The sequence below is a fragment of the Bombus impatiens genome, unplaced genomic scaffold (assembly GCF_000188095.3).
Source record: "Bombus impatiens unplaced genomic scaffold, BIMP_2.2 scf_0010, whole genome shotgun sequence".
NCBI lineage: Eukaryota > Metazoa > Arthropoda > Insecta > Hymenoptera > Apidae > Bombus > Bombus impatiens.
In genome coordinates, this window is record NT_176429.1 from 1154628 (window position 1) to 1177801 (window position 23174).

Here is a 23174-nt window from a genome sequence, read left to right on the forward strand (position 1 = left end):
ATAGAATACAAATTTTTCGTTCGAGGCTTTGTTTTCGAGAAAATCGACTTTGAATTTTTGCTCGGTACGCCTCCACTTTATCGCGTCTCGTTATAACGGATCTCACTGTAGATCGTTGTCTCGATGGAAAAATTAAAAAAAAAAAATTTTTATTCTATATTTTCGACTTCTTTTTTCGCGTAGAATCACCCCCTTTCCGTTTGTACCACCACCCTGTATATATATAAATTTATCGAGTAATTTGCTTTGGTTTCCTTGATATAGCCGTTAGTTCTCTTCCAAATTACCTTGCAGAAGGAGTTTTAATCCGTACAGTTCGTGTCGTTAAGATCAGACGATCCCATCGTTACAGTAACAAGCTGCGTTTTCCGCGTCGCAGTGTAATTTTATTATTACGATAATTATTATAATTGATTTCTTCCTGAATAATTGAAATCGCATGCTACAGAAAAAACATGTCCCTTAATTGGCAAAACATTCATATTATCAATGTAAATACGTAATACATAACATAGTTCTTTAGCACATAATAAGAAACTAATTTACGCGAGTATATTAATCGTATATTGCATTACTCTTATTCGTTATTTATTTACGATTGTTCTAATACATCTACCAAGTAACTTTCAGCGTTCATAAGAAAATTGCCTACGATTACTGTCGACTATAGTCGCAGGCAATTCTCGCGATCCTTTTTTACTTTTTGCGCTTTCCAGAATTCAAGGTTACTTTCGGAATCAATTTTCAGCAGTTAGATTCGATATTTCGACAAAAAGAGAGGATAATGTTCAAGGTGGATTAAAGGGCGCGGAAAGAAACACGACCTTCCGATTGTCCTCGCGTACAGCTTTTCAGATTTCAATGAAATTATCTTTTTACTTGCACGTTACGTCATCGTTGTAATTTTTATCGAGTTGCACGGCCGGCTGGTATCGCTTTTGCGATCGTCGTTTCTTGTTCGTGTCTCGAGCGAGAACATGACCCGTCCGATCGTTAAAAGTCACCGGAACTAAGGATCATCATCGCGACGTTTCTCGAGAGGATTCGTTTGAAAAACGCGAAAGATGTAAATACGATTCGTAATATAAATCAATGCGCGAATACATTTGCCACGGAGCAATTTAAACATTGGAATCGGTAAACCAGATTTTTTAACGACTATCCGAGAGAAAGATATGAATTGAAACGTAGACCGTCGACGGAACGAGGTTGCTTGTATAATTTATACTTAACGAATTTCTTTTTGGTAAATTGTATATTCTACTTTTGAAATATCGCTTTTGTTAATGTTTCGCGGTTAAAAGCGTACGGTTAAAACGTGTTTGCTTTTCTGCGCGATTGCTTTCACCGAATTTCTTTGTCGTGATTGCGTCGATTCCCGTGCATGACCAGCGCAACGTCTTGATACGTGCGTCATATCGAAAAGAAAAAAAAAAAAGAAAAAAGAAAAAAAGCAAAGCAACGAGATATTGCAAAGTATGTTCAAAGTACGATAAAGGCACTGTGTGTTACGCTTCGTTTCGATGATAAGGCGTTGCTTCGCGACGTAATTGTTTTCAGCGGAAATTTTTTATCCCAACGTTTCTCTCTCTCTCTCTCTCTCTCTGTTCTCCACTTTTTTTTTTCTTTTTCATTTTTCTCCATCGAAATTGCTCGATGACAGAGCAACCGCGAGGTTTACTTGCCGATGAGAATAATCGAATTCGCGGGAATTTTTGTCTTCGTTAAAATTGCCGCGTTCCTCCGATTACCTTTTTATCTAATCTCGTCTTTTTATCGCAACGATTTTCCTCGCTCTCGAGTGGACACGTAAGGATTCGATTCGAACAAATAAGAGGAAGAAGACAAAGTACTTTACAGACAGCGATACGATAATTTCGCGTGGAACGCCAATTTGCGAGTGCCATCGTTAAAGCGTTAATTCAAGCAGAATCAACGACCAAATGACGATTTCCTTCGCTTCGTCGAGGAAAAGATCGTTTATTTACGTTTCAGTCGGAACGTGTTATTCGACGCGATCGAAAGTGGCGGTCGTATTCGCGATAAAACGAGAGGGAACGGCTGTCCACAGCGGTGCCAGGCTTTACGTAACACGGCTAGACCAGGGTCGTCGTCGTTGTTAGTCGCGGTGCTGAAGCTCGGTGCACGCCGTGAGGAAAACACGTGGAGTGTGACTGACTCGTTCAAGTTTCCTTCCTTTTCTATCGCGATCGCTATTTATATTTCCGCAAGGCTGCGAGCACGCGTTCAGGTGCGCGTTCGTCGATCGCGTGAATTGCAAAAAGATTCGTCGCTTTGATTTAGACTCGGGTTAACGGTGTATATACGTTTTACAGCGAATACGTCAGGAGAATGAAACGTATATACGGTATGATCAGCTGCTATCCAACAGACACCGGGTCATACGATACTAAAAATTAAAACAAAATATTTCCTTCTTTCAACGAAATACGATACAACTATTCGAACTTTTCCGAGGATCAACAGTTCGCGTCATTGGGTCGCTCGGAAAGTTCGTCCCGATTTATTTACATTTCGACTCCATGTATTAGGTGGTCCGAAAAGTTTCTTTCGTTCCATAAGGAAATGATGGATGCACAATATTTTTCGTTTTATATTATTTTATCGAATTACGTACGATGCATTTTGTTCTATCAAAATAAAGATCGCAACGTTCGATGGATTAGTTTGTATAAAGGAAGCGTCCTGTTTTGCGACCAAGTTTTCAGGAGAGAAAAAAAAAGCTCCGCTTCTCAGCGGCTTAAACCCAAAAACTGCATCATACAACGAAAAATGTAACAATGTAAAAAAATGTAAACATAATACAGCATGGCTACGTCGTACCGCCGCGTATCGGTACCTTTGGCTAACATACCATTACAAAAATTCATGTTTATTGTAAATGATGTACCTAAAACTGTATTCTTGGACTCAATAAACCTTAAATCTCCATTAGTTTGTATAAAGATGCATCGTTGCAAAAGACGGGTGTGTAAAAGAAAGACACTTTTCCGACAACCTAATACATTTATCGAATTATATAGGTGTCATATTTTATTCCAGTTTCTGTATCCTTCACGCAACTCGAATATCCCATCCTTCCAGTACCTTTCAGCAGTACCTTTCGGCGAGAAACTTTTCAACTTTTGATTTTTTATGTCGACCAAATTCCTTCAAAATTGGAACGAACTTTCCCACCGATCCCGTACAGTGTGAATCTCAATGCGAAACTCCAACCTTCCTTTTCCCCTATCGTATTGTCCTGCATTCTTCGACCACGAGGATCAAGAATCGTTGTAAAGGGATTTACCGGAGGACAGATAAGCGGGGAATCGCGAATTGTTGGCGGTGGTCGGTCGCGTCAGGCCATCGATCGCGTCTGCTCCAGGGTGGCGGGACGGTCCGGCGCCGGGGTTGGCGTCGCTATGGTGGGGAAAGTGCACTCGGTGTGCACGAGCAGACCCTATATGCAATTGGCTGGAAAGCGCATCGCTGGAGGGGATGCTGTCGTGTAAAAGAGAGACCGGGCGAAAGGGAGAACGAGAGGTGTGCGAGAAAAGAGAGGGGTCACGGAAGGGGAAGGCAAGTGCACACACAAAGTAGACATATAGGTCAATGTCGGGACACTCCCGTGCACTGTTTAGCACGACTCACCTACTGACCTACTTGCCTCCTCCTTTTGCGTACTCTGACCAGCTCCTCTCCTAGGTTCCCGGTCTCTCGCGGTTCCAGACGTCGAGACACAGGTGTTATACAGGGTGTGGTCGACATTTTTCTACAAACTTATAGACGAACGATCGATTACGCGTACGTACGTCGAGTTAGCATTGGAATTTTAAACAAGAAAAAATAAGAATACGGAAAACAATCGGGAAATAATACTCTTACGCTATTGAGATTATTAATACGATCGGAAAGCTAGTAACGAGACGTTTCACACGATCGCGTGTAAAAAGATTTTTTCAAAGAATAGCGTGACGATCGGATCGAGATCGAAGGATCGTTGGCAGAAAAACTGACGCGATTACCTGGAACTCGTTAGTCGAAGAAATCGACGAAGGTAAACGCGGTTACTCTCGCCAACACGACATCGTCGGCTTTCCGACACACTTCGTAACGAGCTGTATAACGACCAATTAAAAATCATGAATGTTTACGAAGCGACGTGATTAAAGCATCTGATTCACCTGCGACGAATAGCCAGGAGAATTATCTTGCTTACGAATTTTAATTTCTTTTTTTTTCTTTTAATTTCTCTTTTCGTATTTAGAAAGTCGAGCAGTTCCTTACCCGCGATTTGTCAAAAATTAACATTGCTCGTTTCCCTGCAACCGTTACAAATAGTTTTGACAAAACTAACGTTCGCTGTGTATTTTACGTCGTAATATTACACGAATACAAAATTCTATCCGATTAATCGTTTATCTGATAATCTGGGTCAATTATCACGAGGCCAGCGGTATTACAGGATAACGAATTTCATTCTAATTACTACAGGTTGTCGTGGTATGTTTAATCCACGCGTGTTCGCTGTACATAATTTATTTTTTAAAAGAGATGGCCGTTGAAAAAATACGCGCTGAAGAAGAGGTAGCGGGGAATATCTCCATTACACGTGTCGGGTACGCGCATCCTTCATAATCCTGACTCATTTGGTTGACCTATATCCGCGTTCAACGGCGAGCGCCGCTTTTATTGTCCTCGTCTTTCCAGACTCACGTATCGTTCTTCTATTTATGCGTTTTCCTCGACAGCCCGCGAAACGATAACGCGTTCTATCGGTCTGTTCTTTTCTTTTCGAAATATCAGCTGCAAGACGAGTAATCGGAAGATGTTCAATTGTAACGCGTAATCTAAATCGAAATGAGACTACGCTCCAGTAGGAAACCTCTGCCAGCCAACCTTGCCGTGTATGTATCTCGTAATACGTTATAGACAGATAGTTTTACTATTAAGTTTAGTTTCCATTTCGATGAAAGGATTCCAACCGTCATTTCCCATCGTTCTATTCTCTTTTCGCGAACACGTTGCACGTGTTTCCACGGGAAATCCGCACTTGACCTAATTTCAGCTCGTTCGATAGCCGATGGTCCCGCGAAGTTTCCACGGCAGGCGCTCGGGGGAGAAAAGGTTGGACGCACGAATCGTGTTTCAGCGTGAAATTGCAACGGGAACCTTGACATTCCCGTGAGATCGGCAAATGGAAACTCGTCACGTAAAGCGCGCTTCCACGGGGACTGTGTATCGGGAAACCACCGACGAAGCTCTCTCCAGGAGCATCCGTAAAGTTTCTCGTTGCTGAACGGACGCGGTTTCGGTTGGTTGCCACGAGTTGCTCCGGATGTAACAAGTTGGAGGAACCGTTACGAAGATTTCGTTGTTCGTCGGGAACGATTACCGGCCATTGTTCGAGAGAATAATTTCTTTGATCGATCGAGTCTTTCGTCGTTTATATACTTAAAAAAAAAAATAAAAAAATAAAAAAACGCGCTGATGTCTTCCAAAACGGACGACTAATGAATCGATAAAAATTATTAGCACATTGTCCTTCGGTAGCGAAGTAGTAGAGAATGGTCTCATCAGTCGTTAATTTATATTCGTATAATTTTGTAATCGATAATATACGACGAGACTGTGCTGGAATGGATAATATATTTATGTAAAAGAATATTTATGTATTTTATATTAAGTCGCCACTAACAAATTATCTCATTTTTTGTTGCAGGTGAGTTACGACGTTCTTGTTCGAATAGAATAGCGATGCTTCGTTACGTAAGTAAGTTATTAACGAAATATGAACGAAATATGCGAATTTAGGTCAAACGAAACAGGACGATAACGTGCATTAATCGGTAATTTAATAATACCTGTTCATTTCCTGCGTCCACTGTCTTATGTTTCTTGTATGATATGTCATAGAATTTGTCTAAGAAACCACAGCCTTACAATTAATAATCCACAAGTTTTTACATATTAAACTCGTCGTTTTTTTTTTAAACTTTCTTAACTGTCTACGCCATACAAGAGTACGTCATCACGCACTCGATAAAGAACGACGAAACAAAGGTATTCTAACGCGAATAGATCAACACTGTCCGGTGAATGGGCTCGAAAGGCGTCGTTCTATTTTTTTATACTCTCTCGTCACACTTGCTCCACGTAAGAACAAACAATAATTCACTTTCCGTTAAGCACTTTCCTCGGTTGATTGGCTTACGAGAGAGTGCTACCTTAATGCGGTTATCCTTAACTTGGTCAAGGTTTATCTCACGGTCCGAAGGGAGTGTACAAGCTGATATAAAATACAAAAATAAAAGAAGAAACGGAAGACGAAGGAGAAACGATCAAGCTCCTTTAACTGTTTCTTGCAACGAGCACCGTTAATGCCGTGTCGTTCTTTCACGATACGATCCAAGTATCGATCCAACGAGTGCATCGTTAAAGAAGATTAATTCGTAAAATTTACGACATCGTATACGTATAAACGATACTTGTCACGAACAACAATAAACTGGCTATTTCTAACTATAGTTTACTATTAACGTACTATTCTCTTTTCCCCACGCAACCACTTTTTCCGATTCCGATTCAGATTCTGTCATATAGCTCGGAATCTTTAACGAACCGAATCGTATTTCTTAAACGTTTCTTGGATGTTGACGCTGTGTTAGATTCGATGCCGTCTTTTCGTCTCTGTTGTTCAAATTTTGTGCATTCGTATCGTTCGCGGTGACTTGTTAGCGGCTGATTTTCGCAGATGATGGCGGTATGATAAGTCTGTTTTGCCGATGATGCAGTCCTGGATGATTTCAGCGTGGCCGATTTGTAATCGGGACAATAAGGGGATTTATCTTTCTTGTCCATGGATTTTCCATGTATTGGCACGTAGAAGATTCGAGTTATGTTATGGATGTAGGTTCTTTTATCGTCTGCTTTCCTTTTTCTTCTTCTTGCGTGATCGATGAGATCCTAGCGAAGAATTTGAATAGGAGATTCGGTAGACGATGATGCAGTTTCGGCGACTTCGTTTTCCTTGTATCTTTTGATAATCGCGCGTTTTTGAGTTGATTTTGATGGGGCTTTAATCGCGCTTATGAAGCTCGAGTATACGACTAGATTATAGGTGTCGTCTGTATAGCGTAGTTCAGTACGCAGGTTTCACGGTGTCCAAGAGTGCGTTTTCTCAGCTGAGATAATTGACATGGATGTGTCTTGATCGTCTGATCCTCGGGCGTGATAGCGATTTCTGAGTTTCTTTTCGACGCATCTGTGTGGATCTTTTTGTACCTTGGGTATTTCTTGTCCAGTTGCAAGAACTTTGTTCCATGTTGCTGCTTGCTCGTTCATTTTTTGCCTCGGTTGTCCAAGTCCGCGTTTAATCGAAGAATCTTCATCGTCCACTTTCCGCGCCTGCTTAGAGCGAGGTGTTATTATTTTATTCGATCTTTACGAAGATGTCCATTGCTTAAGAATATCACGTTTAAATAAAATTATTACCGATATCCTCGCACCAGGATACCACGTTATCCGACAATCTTCGCATAGATATTTAATCGTTGTAAAATATGCGGCGCCAAAGGTAGTCGACTCGCAAGATTTATAACGCAACGTCTATCCCACGTCTGTCTCAAAACAGGTGTAGATCTGTCTACTTCAAACGGAATACAAACATGACAGCGAAAAGCAACAGCGATGCAAGAAGAAGCGCAGAGAGCATCCGTCACACAGGCAACACGCTAAATCGGCCATAACTCGACAGGAATTGACTCGAGAACGCTTTTATTGACGTTTCCTCGTTCGCTTTGATAAGCGTCCTGACATACCAAACGCTCTTTTCTATTTCACACGTCGTGTCCCGTAGCTTCTCTTCCGGTGTCTCGAGAATCGGCCGGCGTGTTGTTCTTCTTCTTCCGCGAATTTACAAGCTTTGGATCGCTCTCAAACGTATTGGGTGAACGAACTATTTATACTATCGTCTATGAACGGACAGTTCGTCTCTGACGGCAGAGAAAATAGGAGAATTTTAGGATCGTTGTTGATTCGTCCGTCGCAATGCGGTGGTCACGTAAGTTGTCCTTGACTGTTCTCTCTCCGTCTTTCTGGCAACTTGCTTCGGTGAATCCCTTCCACCCATACCTGATTGGTCATCCTTCCTCTCGTTCCCCGTCAACGAGCATTATTTATAGCGGGATGTAAGTGCATATGCAATCGCCACGGTGTGACCGATTCAGTGCACCCAAGACCAAACGTGTCGACCGATTTGATGGATCGCTTTGGATGCATCACGCTTTTGGACCGGCTGCTGAAGTTCATAGGCGTCCAAGCGACTGGCTGAGTTCCGAGAATTCTTCGTATAGAACGAAGAAAGTGGTAACGTGGATCATTATCGGAAATTTGTTGAGAATGGTTTAAGACGTGGAATTTTAAACGTGGACGGTTACTTACGAGAATCTTTTTATTTCAAGAAACGTAATACACGATACGAATTTACGACGTAGTTTCTTACATTTGAATATTCTATGAAATTAGGAACGTATATGTGAATCGTAATTCCAAAGAAACAATTTATCTCTGCAGTTTATGTAGTATAATTGGAGGTTCATCGTGACGTAAGATATATCGACTACATAAATATCACTTGTAACGAATCTAATTTACTTTCAAAAATTGCCAGTATAAAATATGCAAAATAATTTTTTAAGACTCGTGACGCTCACCTAGTTAATTATTCGAATCTTATTGATTTTCGATAGGAGTTTTAATTTCGCTATTCCAATTGTTAATTTCAGAATAGGAGAAATCACGCGAAGCTTCCAAAGCGAAATTCTAACTCCATTACTCTTTTGTCTTGGTATCTTAACTGCGGTATCCTATCTTCAAACGGTTCGATCGTATAACGCGTAACATGGTTTATACTTTTCTGTACTTTAGATTCTCTATTGGTATTCGCGTTACAAACTTTCTTGAACATCGAACGAGGAATCACAAGGCGATTTCTATCGATTACCTATCCTATTTACATTGACGCACTTTCTTAATTGATTTTCTTCCACATTTCTTATTAGCTATCCATTGAAAGTCAGATTACTCGAACGAGTTAAAATATCTATATTGCTGCACTTGCACGGTACTCTTTGGCGACACACAGCGAATTTACAATGGCCAATTACCTCGACTGTTAACCGGTCCCGATCGTGACGTATTCGAGGCGTGTTCGAGCGTCAAACTTTTCGAACGTTCTCTCGGCATCCCCTCGGTGATTTTTTCGGGGGACGTGTGTCCACTCCTGAACGGGCATGTGTTTTTTTTTCTCCTAAGAAAACGACATCCAACGGCGTTAGCTCGTCGCTTATTAGGTTTCAAGGAACGATTAACCCTGAAAAATTGCGAGCTTTCATGGGTGAACAATGCCCGGGCTGATTGGTACTCGCTTTAGAATTAGAACCCGAATTTTGCATTGTGCAACCGGACCAACAGCGAAACAGCTGCACCGCCGTTGCTTTCTTCTGGCTTGCATCGAACCGACACTCCTTTTTTTACTTCTTTCTTTCTTTCTTTCTTTTTTTCCATTCTTTTTTCTCTTTCTCCTTCCTTGCCTCGCTTCAACTTCCTCCGCGTTCGAGTTACGCTTCCGTCGTATCTTAATCGAATGGACGTTAGTACTGTGTCTTTTTTACCACGTCCGTTTGCGACGTTTGATGGAGATGAGATTGCTCAGGTGCAACTCATCGATGATATTGCGCTTTTGCCTTTTTACATTCGTACTGTTCGCGTATCACATCGCAGAGGAGGAAAATCTTGGTTTCTTTATATTTTGTTCGAATGCAAATTTAATAAAGCGCGATTCGTCATTGGCACGCAGTTTTTTTACGTTATGTCGCTGTACGGTTAATATGTTGCATTTTAAAACAGGAAAGTTCATGGTTTTTATATCTTAATAGGATGTAAGTTGAGTTAGTGATATCAATGACACCGATTAAATTCATAAGAACTATAGTTCTTGAATATTTAATAATACAATTGCTTACGAATATTATTGTAAAATGAAATCTAGATTATAATTATCTAGAATTGCCTTTTTTCATTAAAATTCCTTCGGATAAAAGAATTTGATTTCAAACCAAAGGAATTAATTTCGTCGATTTTTCTCGCGCGTTTTGCAACCTTTCTAAGGTCCAAAAGACCATACAACATCCCTGACGATCGAACGAGGGAGAAACCAGTTTCGACGAAGAATGTAAACGGAATATCCTCGAGTCCTGTTAACCTTTCCTCGTCCTACTCACCTGTTCGTAAAAACAAGCAAGGATACTTTTGCTCCGTTCTATACCGGTGTCAAAGTACTTCGTTCTATCGGTGTTATTTACAAAAACATGATCTCTTCACTAGGAATTGAGACAACAAATTTTGAAACTTAACTCCTTTACGATATCATAAATCAATTACATATTTTTTTAATTAGCCAAATAATTTCCCATTGCACTTTCGAATTCCAGTATATTAATCTTGTTAATTCTGCTTCTACGTGTAGTACACCAACGACTAAGAAGATTTCGCGCGAATCGTTAAGACGTGCCATAAAGAAGGCTGTCGTGTTATTAAAGTTAACGACCTCCGTTTTATTAAAAGAACCGTTCTTTGAAACAGTATCTCATCGATTCCAGCCGGAGCAATCGTAAACAACTTTTAAAGTGCAAAAAGTCGAAGAAACCGCCCGCGAAGCTAGCGTACGCTGCGAGCGGGTGTTGCACAACAGCGATGGACGCACGAAACGCGCCATAAAACTGCGAAGTCGCAGAACGCAACGGGACAAGGCTGAGGCAGCGCGCGCGCTGAGATTCGTTTCCTCGATGCTCCGTGGCGAGCACGTAATAAACTTTAAAGCTGGCAAGACGACTCAAATGCATCCGCGGAGAGTGTGCACGAATCCCGCGATAGCGAGTAGGTGGCTAACCTTGACGACTACTTATGCGATCGACGCTCGCGTTTGCGCGTGCACGCACGCACACACACCGTCACATAGTCGAGCACGCACGAGTTGCAGCAGCGGACGCAGACACGCGACGCTACTACTATGAACGCGATAGTCAGCCGTGTACACACACACACACTCACACACACACACACGGCTGATTATCGTGCGTCTACACAGAGTGTCGGTTAGCTGGCATATGGGCCAAACGGCTTCGAAAAGAGTGAAAAGGAAAAAAGATAGAAGGAAAAAGAAAAGGGGAAGCATCGAAGAACTTCCTCAAAGAGCGAGTTTGATTGCTGCGAGGACAACGAAACGGGTGTGTCTAGTATGTTGCGGTGAATCAAGGAGGTATCGAAGCAGGTGCGGCAGATCGTTCGTGGACACGTTCCGTTCCACGAAAGGCCGCTGCAAGGATAGTTCTTTCCGTGCATTACGCTGTTAACAAAGAAAGCGGAGGCTGCCAGGATGCACAAGTTCAGAGTTAAAAGCGAGACGATTAACCTCTCGTCGTGTAACATCGCGCTATGCCGATGACGTGATTTTCGTTCCAAACGCAAATTCCGTATCCCGAAGAAAATTTATCCGCGATTCTTTAACTAGGATCATCGATACGGATTGCGCATGAAAAATATGTTACAGCAGCGAATAAGTAAAAATAATCGGAACGATGTTCATCGATAGACGAACGTCGATGTTTAGCGTGAAACTGGTACTGCATCGTTTGTATCGTTGGTCACGTATCTGCACGAGTGGTCTGCGCGTCGCTATTGGTATGTCGCGAACGAGCTTTATCGACTCGCGATACAGAAAAGGGAAACGATCGTTCGCGACACTCGGCTTTATCTTCGTCAGCGATCTGGCCGCATTGTTGATTTATACCTGGTATCGAGCGTGTCTGCGTCGCTGGAGAACCGGCTGATCGTTAATTATAATCGTTTCGGCGCGATTCTTCGGTATTTCGTACGTTCCGATTCGCGCTCGTTCCGCCGTCGCGCGGCTAAGAATAGCTTCTCGCGGCTCGGCAACTCCTTTCGTCGCGGCGCGTTTTAAACACGCCTTTACGAAAACGCGCGTATCTGATGCAGCATCTCGGTCGGGCATTCGTTACGAGCGTAACGTAAATCTTCGTTAAAGGTACCTAGCTGCGGCTTATTTCCCTTATCAGATTCGTTGTTACATGTTCGGTGCCAGAGGTGTATATTTCGGTCACCTGGTAGAAATCCCCATGCAAGGCTCGCCGTCGCGCACGCTCGACATTGCGAACCGCTCCCTTCCCCTTCGCTTTCGACGATTTCCCTCACTACCGTGCCATTGGACGAGCCAGCTCGCGACGGTAGAGGGGGACGAAGAGGGGAGGTCGATTCTCCCGTTTCGGCCGTGCACTAGAACTTGACTCCTAAGCTCGACAGTGACGGCGCAAGCTCTATCTGCTTTTCTCTGTCCCTCTTCATTTCCTTTCTGCTCTTATTCGCATACGTCGTTTCTTCCTATCTCCCTTGTTCTAATATCTCCTCCTCCTTTCCCCTACCACGCTCGCATCGCACCAAACTCGCTCGAAGACCTCGAGCGGTAAGGTTACATTTCTATCGTCGAGTATTACACGTTTTTATCGATTATGGATAGCCGTATATCGTCGCACTGGCTATGTTTTCCTCGCATTCGCGTTACGTAGATCGAACCGATAGAATGGAAAGTTCGGATTTCGCTTTCGCACGTGGTTTTTATTTTACGAGCCGACGAATCGGGCTGTGACCTACTTCGCGCGATCGTCGATAGGCTAATCGAGAATGTTCCACGAAGAAAAAATGTCAACGGTACAATTACGATTACTCGTTGAGATATATGGAAAGCGTAGGTGTTCGATCGATGATCGAAAATCGCTTGTCGTCCCGTGCTCGACATTTTCCTACGAAGAAAAGTGCAAGTAGAGACGGAACGTCGCTTGTCAGACGGGGCTTCGCTTGCACTCCTTCCTTCTTCAGCGTTCTCCCCTTCCCGTCCCCTCTACGCTGTCCGCTGCCACCTTTTCGTCCTCCATCGCCTTCTCCTCGTCCTTCACCTCCTCTCGATCCTCTATTGTCCCTCTCTTGCTTCTCCCGTGGCTCCCCCTCCTCCTGCACCCTTCCTCCGTCCTCCCTGTCCCCACCCCGCCGCCCTACCGGCTGCACGCTCACATGCAACGAGCGAGACCGGCCGGCTGGCACTCAGTTGCCTTTAGCGCCGTGCATCTCCGAGTCAGTTAGTCAGTCAGTCAGTCAGTCATTGAGTCAGTTAGTCGGTGAGTCGGGTCGACGATACACGCGCGACGGAGGTATCGTCTCTGCTCTGAACTACTTACACTCTCTTTTCGCCCGTAACGTTCTTCCCCTCCCCTTCTCCCTTTCTCCCTTTCTCGTTGTGTTCTTTGTCCTTCTATCTTGCGAAATTTATTCGCGTCGCGGGTCATTCGGTCGTGTCGCGTGTTGCTGGCCGCGTGCTTCTCTATTCGCGGCACGTGTGTAACGCTCTGGACGCGGTGGAATATGTGCGCCCGTAGCCCTCGTCGCGTGCGCTGCCTACGTCTCGTCAAACCGAGCCAACTTGCTCGTTTCTAGGAAGTTGGAAACGTGTATCGCGACACGTGCGTAAGTACCATATCGAACGAACAAACAAATCGAACTGCAGTGCGTTAGGAAATTTCCACGTCAACTGTACGAGGTGCAATAACTGTGCTCGTATGTCCCGTCGAGGATCGGTCATAGGGAATGCGTAGTACGTAGTCGCGTTTGTGATGCGCGCTCGTATTTTCGTCGTTGTTTCTCCGACAGAGCGGTGCAACAGTGATCTGTGAACGGTATTCCGTTCACGCGCGCTACAGCGAAAGGATTGCTTTTGGAATCCCGAATGTTGGAAGGATCATCGTCGTGTCCTCCTTTGCCCAGTGGGAAAGATTCGACTGTGCGTCTTATATGCAAACGAGTGCAACAGTGAAGTTCAATGTCAGAAATTCGCATGCTTGTTTTCTCCTTTTTTCCTCTCGGTACGCGTTGAATATTAACACCGCTATACCACGCTCCTATATCTCGCTACATTTTCCTAAAGTTCATACAGGTCAATTATCAAACGACTCTTAGTAAGAAGAGAATTTCTTTCGCGTATGACGATAATAAGAAGAATAACGACATAACGCGCGATATTTAAAACCAGACGTTCCAAACTTTTTACCTTTGGGATAGGTGCAAAATCTTTGTCCGTGGTTTCGTATTCGAAGATTTTTCTCAAAGTACCAGTGTTGTTCGAGAAGCGATCGAACGCGAAGTGTTTATCGGTGTTTCGTCGTAGCACGAGCATGTTTGTCGACATACGTAGATAAGCGTCTCCGATCCTTCGTTGCGTTTATGGTGCATAAAAAGTGCACGGTGCTTCTAACGCGCAATTGCGACCCGTTGTGTTCTGCCTCTCGCGGTAACAATGCAACTCGACCTTCGTGGATTAGTAAAAAGGGAATGTCGTACCTGTTGTGCTTCTTCTTCGCGTACAGTTGCAGCTTTAAAACGTCGCGTCGATGAAACATCTTGGAAGCGAGACTTCGAACGTGTACAGTTCCAGTTAATGCCCGATGAAATAAACTTCCGCTTGAATCCATTTATCCGAACTCGTATTATACGAAGGAAAAGTTATACAAAATTAGATAAACGATGTTTTGTTTTATAATATTGTTCGTCTGCCTTTCCCTAGGATCGTACAGAGGTGTGCAAAGTTTCTGGTCGGACAGATCTTCCGCTTTGTATTGCAAAATATTTAAAAGAATGTTAACTGATACACCGTGTCCCGTAACCGTGAAACCTTTTTAAAATGTTCAACTCGTATACAGGTACGAGATCGAAGACGATAAAATCGGACGAGAATAATATAATAATAAACTAATCTTTGGTTTTCTAACGACGAAGTTTAGGTTTAAGATGATACGACTTTGCGATAGAATAACGAGATAATTAGAATGGGAGAATGATTCGAATATGGAAAACGAAGCGCGGGCCGTGTTCCGAGCAACGTGACGAATGTTTTGCATTTTCTTTTCGATGCCAAAGACCGAGAACGCGCGACGCTAAAACTGTCGCTGGATGCCACAAACGTTATCGATCGTGCAAAGCATATTGTCACAGTGTGTCGTAATCAAACGTGACTTTTGCTGCAACGACTTTTGCGGCAGCGTGGGTACGATCATTATGCTCGTCGAAGCGCACGTGCCAAGCGAGCAATCTTTGGCCTCGATCGCTCGAAATTCGACCAGTTTCACGAGCGTTTTAAACGCATTGTAATAAGTTCACGGTACGACATACGAGCCGCTTCGAAGGCACTCTGACATTGTCTTTTCTAAACATTACCTTTGAAAATTTGCTTTGTAATTTATAACTATTTATATCATTTTCTTGCGCCGAGTAAACTTACGACCATGAGTCGTATTTTTCGAAAAGTTAAATGATAATAATCAATAGTAGTTGTAGGAGATTTAAATACCTAGAAATATCTAATTTAAAATACTCGTAATATGTAAAGGCTGACACAAATATCCGTTTGAATTCTATTTCGTTCGTCGTGTTTAGAAATTCATATCGAACCGATTATCAATAGTTGCTTTTAGAGTGTGAAAATGTACGAAGACACGAGACATCCGAGCAGATTGCTATTTGGATTTCAGTTATATTAATAAAAATATGAAATTGTACGAACATTCGCATTTTGTTAATAACGAATAATTACCTTAGATTTAAAAATGGAGTTGGATCAGTTTGACTTCCGAGAGACTCGTGTTATTCCGTTTGTTTCTCCTACGATATACACACGCATACTACTGTAGTTGTTGGTCGAACTAGTTGTCTCATACTTTCAGCTACTTTCTTCTTCCGTGAAAAATACCGCCGTGTGTATTCGACGACGCGGATGGATTTGCGCAAGGCATAATGAATTCTTCTCGCTTGAAACGTTCTACCGTGGACAAAACAATGTTACAAACATATTTTTCAAGAAAGCGTACATCATGCAAATTTGAGAATTAATATCTTCGTGTAATTTAACAATTATTTTCCATAAATCTTTAAATTATTTTTTAACATCCGCGTCTTTAATTGCAAAAGTTATAGCCATAGAAGATTATTTCAACGTCATTCGTCTATTCAATTTATTTCTAATATTTGTCATTTTAATCGCCACGCTACAATATAATGTTTCGCGATAGAAAATAATTTTATCGTCGTTCATCCGTTTTATTTATTCCAACGATTTTTAAACTGTTGCTTCTTCAGTTGCAAACATTGTGACAATTCGCGATACAAGATTATTTTGGATAAAATTACGAAATCCATGTCTTATCAACGAATTATTTTCATATACGTGCGTATCGGCGCAGATAGGAGGCTGATTATGAAACGAAGCTTCGACCAATTTATTATGTTTGCGTATTTTTCCACGGGTGCATTGGCTGGTGTATTCGTGAATCATCGTACCCTAACTACGAAAGTACGCAGTTTCAGCGTACTCTTCTCCCTCTCTCGAATCTTCTACGCAGTATTAAGGTGCCGACTGATCTTTGCTGCGACTGCAACATCGCAGCGGTCAACTTTTTGTTGTCGTTCAAATACGTTGCACACACCAAGTTCCTGTTTCGTCGTTTCTTCGGTTTGTAAACAAGTTTGCGTGCACCCTTCTGTTTGCTTCTCTGCATAGTTACTCGAGGTTGCTCGATGACACACGTATCGATCTTTCTATCTTCTACTTTGTTACCCTGACAAAGTCGAACATTTTATATATTTTTTTTTTCTTCGTTCGAGTTTCTTTATACTTGGAACTTTCCACATTGTTAATTTTAATAGCTTTTTACATGGATTTATTTTCTTTTAATCCTTTCGTAAAAATTAATCGATCGGACGATTGAAATCGTCGATAAAATGAATTCAAAGATAATTTTATTCAACGTCTAGAGATACTTAGAGCGTGGCAAACGGCGAGAGAAACGTTTGATAAGTATGTAGGTGACGCTATTTCACAGGTCGCTAAATGATTCGCCAAATTCAGTCTACGTCGTGTCTAGTGGCTCGAGGCCATCCGAAGAATAGCTTACGCGTCCAACATGTGAGAAATGGATAACGGGTGAAGCGTGTGTTATCGATTAACTTTCACGCTGCAAATGACAATAACATATCGAGTTCGGTCGTTCTGGAATAAATAAATCATGTATGTTCGGGTCTCCTTTGTTTCTGTGCTACTCGTCTTTATTTTAGAAGACAGATCGATGGCATTGTACTCGAGCTGCCAATACCGCTTCAAAAATCCGTGAAAGCTAGTTCGAAACGTCGAAAACACGTTCTGCATCGTTGTTTCCCATCCCCTTTTCCAATTTTTTTTTTTTTACCATTTTATCAGTTTTTATCGAGAATCGTTACAGAGAATCAATCGATGAAAGATCGATCGCTAATAAAAGTACATCGCAAAAGGTTGAATCTCGCGTCGAAATCTTCGTCGTAAAAACTCAAGTAGTTTCAACCACCTGCATTCGCGTCAGCCTCTGCCGTCTGATTCTACTTGCGGAGCACCGGGTACATATCGATTCGTCTTTCTTAGTAGACAGGGTTTGACGTAGCCTCTTCGTCTGTAACCTTGAACTTCAACCTCGACTCCGGGAGCCGCCATTAGAAATACGTCCTCCCTTTCATTCATCGTCGAGATTGATCGTCGCGAAAAAAAATTGATCGATCGAAAAAGAAAAATTAGAAAACCGAAGAACCAGCAAACGATATTCGTTTTTACCTTAGTTAACGAAGGCAATTCCGTTTCCCTGTTGGGCAGGTTTTACATAACAGTGATCGTAGTCTCGCGGCATGTTTTGACGAGCATTATCGTTCAGCGACGTTAGGAAGCGGAGTCGTCAGGCGGATACACGCGACGCTAAGAGAATAGAAGATGCACCGCTGCGATGCACGTGGACATACGTTGCATTTTGCATAATTGGCTGCGTTACGTAAGCATTGTTTCTCCACCGGCGGCGATTGTCGCCGTTGCACAGCCAAGGCAATCGCATTTTACTGCCTACATGCTGTGGTCAAGGTCATCGTTTGTAACACCGACTGCAGGAATTTCATTTACACCGGCACTCTATTCATCCGAACGAGATTTTACTCGGTTCCGGATCGAACGAATTTTTCCCGATTCCAATTATTTCTATCGACGTGAATTTCTCTGATTCGATTGAGAAAATCGAAGGGTCTACAACGACGAACGTTTGAGATACTCTGCGAATAAATTCGGTACGATTTATCGCAAAAATACGTACGTTGGAACTCATAAATATTGACCGAACGCGAGAATTCAATTGTTTTTCTAATTACAATTGTAGTTAGCGTTAAATGATAAACAGTTGGTCTGAGAAATGGTGCAGATATCTTGTGCGAATTTTTGTCGAGGCCGACCAGGGACTCTCGCTTTTCTTCGTCGGTTCTCGAACGCGTAAAAAGCGTGAAATATCGCCGTCCGTGACAGTCGGTCGCGGGATTCGTTTGATCTCGCCGATGACGCATTCCAACTTTTCATTTTCGTTCGCTTTCGCTCTCTCGTCCTCCCCGAATCTCGCTGGTTTATTCTCGGTTTACGTACGTATTTTAATCCTCTACGACTTTGGACGTGTTTCCGAAGAATCGATGATCTTCGAGTTTCTTCGGCTTTCAATTTCTATTCGCTGTACTCTGAATCGAATTATCTTAGCAAGTTCGATTATTCCGAGTCAACTATGACGATTAATATCGGATTATTCTAATAACCTTTGCATATCGTTAACGATATACGCTACAACTCACTTTATGAAACAATACTTTTTAACATTAAAAAAAAAAAAAAAATTATCTATGCGACGACGTAACGGAACGTATTTCTTCGAAACTGCCCGTATCTCGCACGTAATATAGCAATATCTAATTGAACGTATGATTCATAACCGGAAGTTATCAGTGCGTTCGAAGTTCCTTTACTCTCAAGTTCATGGCTTTGAGAAATATTTTCTATGCATACTATAATCGTAATGTTTTTATTCTTCAGCGAGCGTTCTTCTTTTATTACGTACTAAAGGCTGTTTCTCAAGGGGATGGTTGTCATTTTTGCCAAGTCGAACTTCCGCTCACGTTACGCCAGCGAAACTCGTATCGTGGAGCTCGGTTCCAGCAGAAACTCTATCTAGCTTGGATTAACGTCCCGCTCTATTTACCGCACCGCGATACGTTTATCTTAGGTTTCTTTTTTTTCTACATTTTTGAATAATAAGCTCGATCAGAAAGAAAAGAACACAACGAGAGAATCGGAAAGGATCGTTTCGCAATTTGATATCACGATAAAAATTGTCGTGACTAATTATTAATTATATATAAAACCATAGCGTACGCAGATACAATTTGCGTTCTTGTTTTATCGCGGTTTATCGAATCATTTTTAAGCTGTCCCAGTTAAGCAAGTGACCGAAGCCTAGGTGTTTCTTGTGAATTTACGATAACTTAATCGTAGAATTGTTTGGTTATACGATTCGAAGTAAGCTGTGGATAGGATCGGTTCTTGGTTTGGATGAAAATTTGAGTTAAAATGTTGAAATTTGCTTCGCGTCCGTTGTCATTAATCCTATTGCTCTCTTACGGTAGTTTTCGCGCCACTTGCGTTTCTCTAACGTTGAAAACTGTCTTAAGTTTGACGAATATATGGATGAATTCTTGTTTCAAGTTTACGATAAACAGGTTTTTTTTCGAAAAATTCCAGGGTCGTACCGATTTTTTGTAAAATTCCTTCGTATACTTTTTCACGAAGAAACCACGATATAAAATATTGGCATCGAGTGATGACTTCGACAGGAGTAATACAGAAATTCTATATTTCGTACGATATATGTATGTAGAAACTTCCGCGCAAATTGGTCAATTACTTCTTGACATATCATGATATCCAATTTCGAAAAGCTATTTAAAGTTGAGCGTGTAACACCCATACCGTACTTCAAACTTCCAATCGAATTTCGCTATTCTATTTTACACGTGTGCTCTACGTAGTTCGTACTTTTTAAAAACGTGAAGATATTTCCTTTTTTATGCCCGGTGATTAAAAAGAACACAAAAACCGGCAATAAAATTTTGTTCTCTGGAACGATACCTTTATTGGAAATATCAAACAATTTTCCTTTTCAAAATTTAAATTTACCGAATGCCTCTTGATTAAAAATAAAAAAAAAAAAGAAGAAAGAGTAAGGAAAAAAGAAGATATCGAAGCAATAATTAACAAGTACGATAAATCGCTGTATCGTGAAGCAAATTGTGAATCGAATCGCGACGTTAAAAACCAGTCCGTTCGTTCAATAAATCCATTCTTGTTCCTAATCGTAGAACGATCGAGAGTTGACCGGTTGAGCGCAAAACAGCCAAAGAGAAGTGCATTGAACGAAACCAAATCGATACCAAAAGAGGCGGGGAAGTTAGCTCGATCTAGGGGAAGACGGAGGAGGGGGTGGTGGCGGCTAGTCGTTTTTTCGTTTTTCGAGATGAAGCGACCAGGGTATCGCGCGAGTTTCGCTTGAGAGTAGGATCCCTCGGGTTCGGTGAAGTATCGACGAAAAAAGAAAGAAGATAAAAGTGACGAGTGAAAACAGGAAGATCAAGACGGCCAAGATGATGAAGAAGGAGAAACCGATGATGTCGGTGACCGCCATCATCCAGGGGACCCAGGCCCGGCATTGGTCCCGTGGGAACACTTGTATGTATATTCTGATACCACATATATGTATAACTATTATAATTAATCGTTTAAATTGTTTTATACAGGATGTTCCATTTATCAAGAATGATAAACTTCGCTGAAAACGAATAAGAAAGTTCTCGACAAGTAGCTTTTTTTCCAAAGTTATTAATAACTTTTTTAATCGGAAACTATCGACGGTAACAGAATAATTTCTTGTCGTAGAATATATCAATTATTTAAGCAAAGTACGCAACACGAAATACGCTACTCCTACGATACAGTTGCGTATAATTTATTTTACAACATAATCCCATATGTATGGATCATCCTGTACATGCACGTGGAATGCGATATAACGTTTCCAGTTATTTGCGAAAGCGGGAAAGAAAGGTCCTATTCTTTGTGCCGTCAGACACGTAATACCATTTATTGCATTCCCGAGTCATTAGTTTACGCATGTTTCGCAAGAATTATATGACCAGGCTAATAAAATACCGAGTCGCGTTAAACCTTCTTGAAAGATTGCATATGCGCCATTAATTGCTCACGTATGCAAGACGTATTTGTTTCTCATAAAGTACTCTTTGTACCGTACTGTTTGTACCGTTTCGTTTTATACTTTGTACGCTGGCCTAGATACGTTGGTCTTTTTTAATTAATCTACGATCCATACGTGTAAGGATTTTCTTTTTTCTTTCCCTTTTTTTTCTTTGATACATTTTTATATACTGTTTTAGCCGTTTATATCATCGTTGGCTTCGTCGTTGGTTCGGTCTGTTATTGTACGAAGTCTATTAGATATTCTTTTTTAATCAGACGAACATAGGTGATTAATTTACCTGTTCCATTTAAAAGCTATAATTTCACTCGAAACGATACACATCGTTTGGCAAATGCACGGCGAATTATAGCCTTGGCGATCACTCTTAACGATTAAAATTGATGTCACTGGAACCTCCTCGCGCCATGAATTTCAAGCTCTAATGGTACCTAAACGAAACCGACTGTTGAAATGTGCGAATGGTAATTAGCATACTGCTGGTAGACGGTCAATTAGCACCTGTGTCAAGGCTTGCTCTTATCTGTCCTCGATATTATCCTTGTTATAGTTTCGCAATAACTATATCCGTAATATAGTATATTACGTTTTCTGTTTATTTTAAATTCGAATTTATACTTCTATAATTGTTTGACAAATCGCGGAAGAAATATTCATGTCAATTTTCACAGGAAATCGGTAAATTAAAATTCTTCTTGGATATTTTGAATTGCTTAGGGAAGAATGTTGTCGTGTTTAGATCGATAGAAATCGAATCAATCCAAATTTTAACATTTCATTCTCGCTGTACCTTTTCTCGCTCGAACGCGCGAAAAGTTATAGAATCGGCAAATTTTCATCGCAGAGAGAAACGCGATTTTTATCGCCAAAGCGTCGATATCTCGTTGCCCGAGTGACTCACGCCGATTCTTCTCGATACCCGCTCGCGGACTGCAGCGTTTAACGCGCGCTCGTCTGCTATTAAGCATAGCATAGGGTGAAGGTCGGCTATTGAAACTTGAATGGCGTGTAGAATTCGCGAGCGAAAACGCATGCGCTCGCGGCGGTCTCGCGAGCACATCGTTATCAGTCGCGGTTTTAAAAGTGGCCTTAAAGCGGTTCGCAGACGCTCGCAGCGAGAAGGTCACGCCAATGCGCCTCGTTATCTACGCCCCTGCCGCAATTTACGAGGCTTTTCGAGCATTATCGCGTGCCCCTATTGCCGGCCAACACGCGGAGTGACGCATTTCAAGCTTTACACGATCTCTTCGTCGTTCTCTTCCTCTTTTTTTTTTCTTCCGTTGGATTCTTCCTTTTCTTTCAAAGTTTTTATACGAAGATGAAATGTGTTGGTAGATCGTAGATGGGAAAATGATACGCTGGCTGTTACGTAGAATAACGTAGATTACAACAGTTAAATTACGAATATCTGCACTGGTAAGCACGTACAGTCATTCGTAAATGTATTCGTACGCCTTATCGGTAGTTCGCTGATATTTATGCAAATTCATGCGTAGAGATTAGACTTACGTAGAAATTTGATTTACCTACTACACATTATAACGCGTACTGCACTTTGAATATTCTATATATTTTTGCATATTGCACGCATCGTACGCGTTTTATACTTTCAAATTTCCCACGAATGCGCAAAAATCCGCTGTCTACGTATCGGAATGACAGTACGAGACAGTACGTTTCTTTTTTAAAGGGATGCAAATAAAAAGTTACGGCTATCTGCGTGAGAAAATGAACAAAACCTAACGTCGTATCCAAAGCATCCAAAGGAATCATGAAATCAATTACAACAATTTCTAAAAATATAGTCGTGAAATTAACGAAACGAGACGTAACTCTCGATGCTTGATCTACAAAAGCACGGAAACTCTCGACGTATAAGTCAAAGGGTTCTTTTAAAAA

General features: G+C 41.7%; 1 protein-coding gene and 1 long non-coding RNA gene across 10 annotated transcripts in view; one reads left to right on the top strand and one right to left on the bottom strand.

Moving 5' to 3' along the window:
- Positions 1-23174, top strand: part of LOC100749223 (retinoic acid receptor RXR-alpha-B) — a 61455-nt gene that overhangs the window by 8512 nt on the left and 29769 nt on the right. Inside the window, exons 1-2 of one of the 9 annotated variants that reach the window (XM_012387085.3) lie at positions 13120-13286; positions 20365-20731. The exons of 1 other annotated variant lie outside the window; for it this stretch is intronic. In XM_012387085.3, coding sequence (XP_012242508.1) covers positions 20647-20731 — 85 coding nt within the window. In that variant the 5' untranslated portion in view covers positions 13120-13286; positions 20365-20646. 7 more of the 9 variants (XM_012386808.3, XM_012387035.3, XM_003484414.4 and 4 more) reach the window with 7 other exon arrangements.
- On the bottom strand, positions 7033-12002 carry LOC112213680. The gene is made up of 2 exons (XR_002947581.2): positions 10368-12002; positions 7033-10286 (listed from the first exon to the last, which is right to left on the bottom strand). It is a non-coding gene; the product is annotated as an uncharacterized LOC112213680 (long non-coding RNA).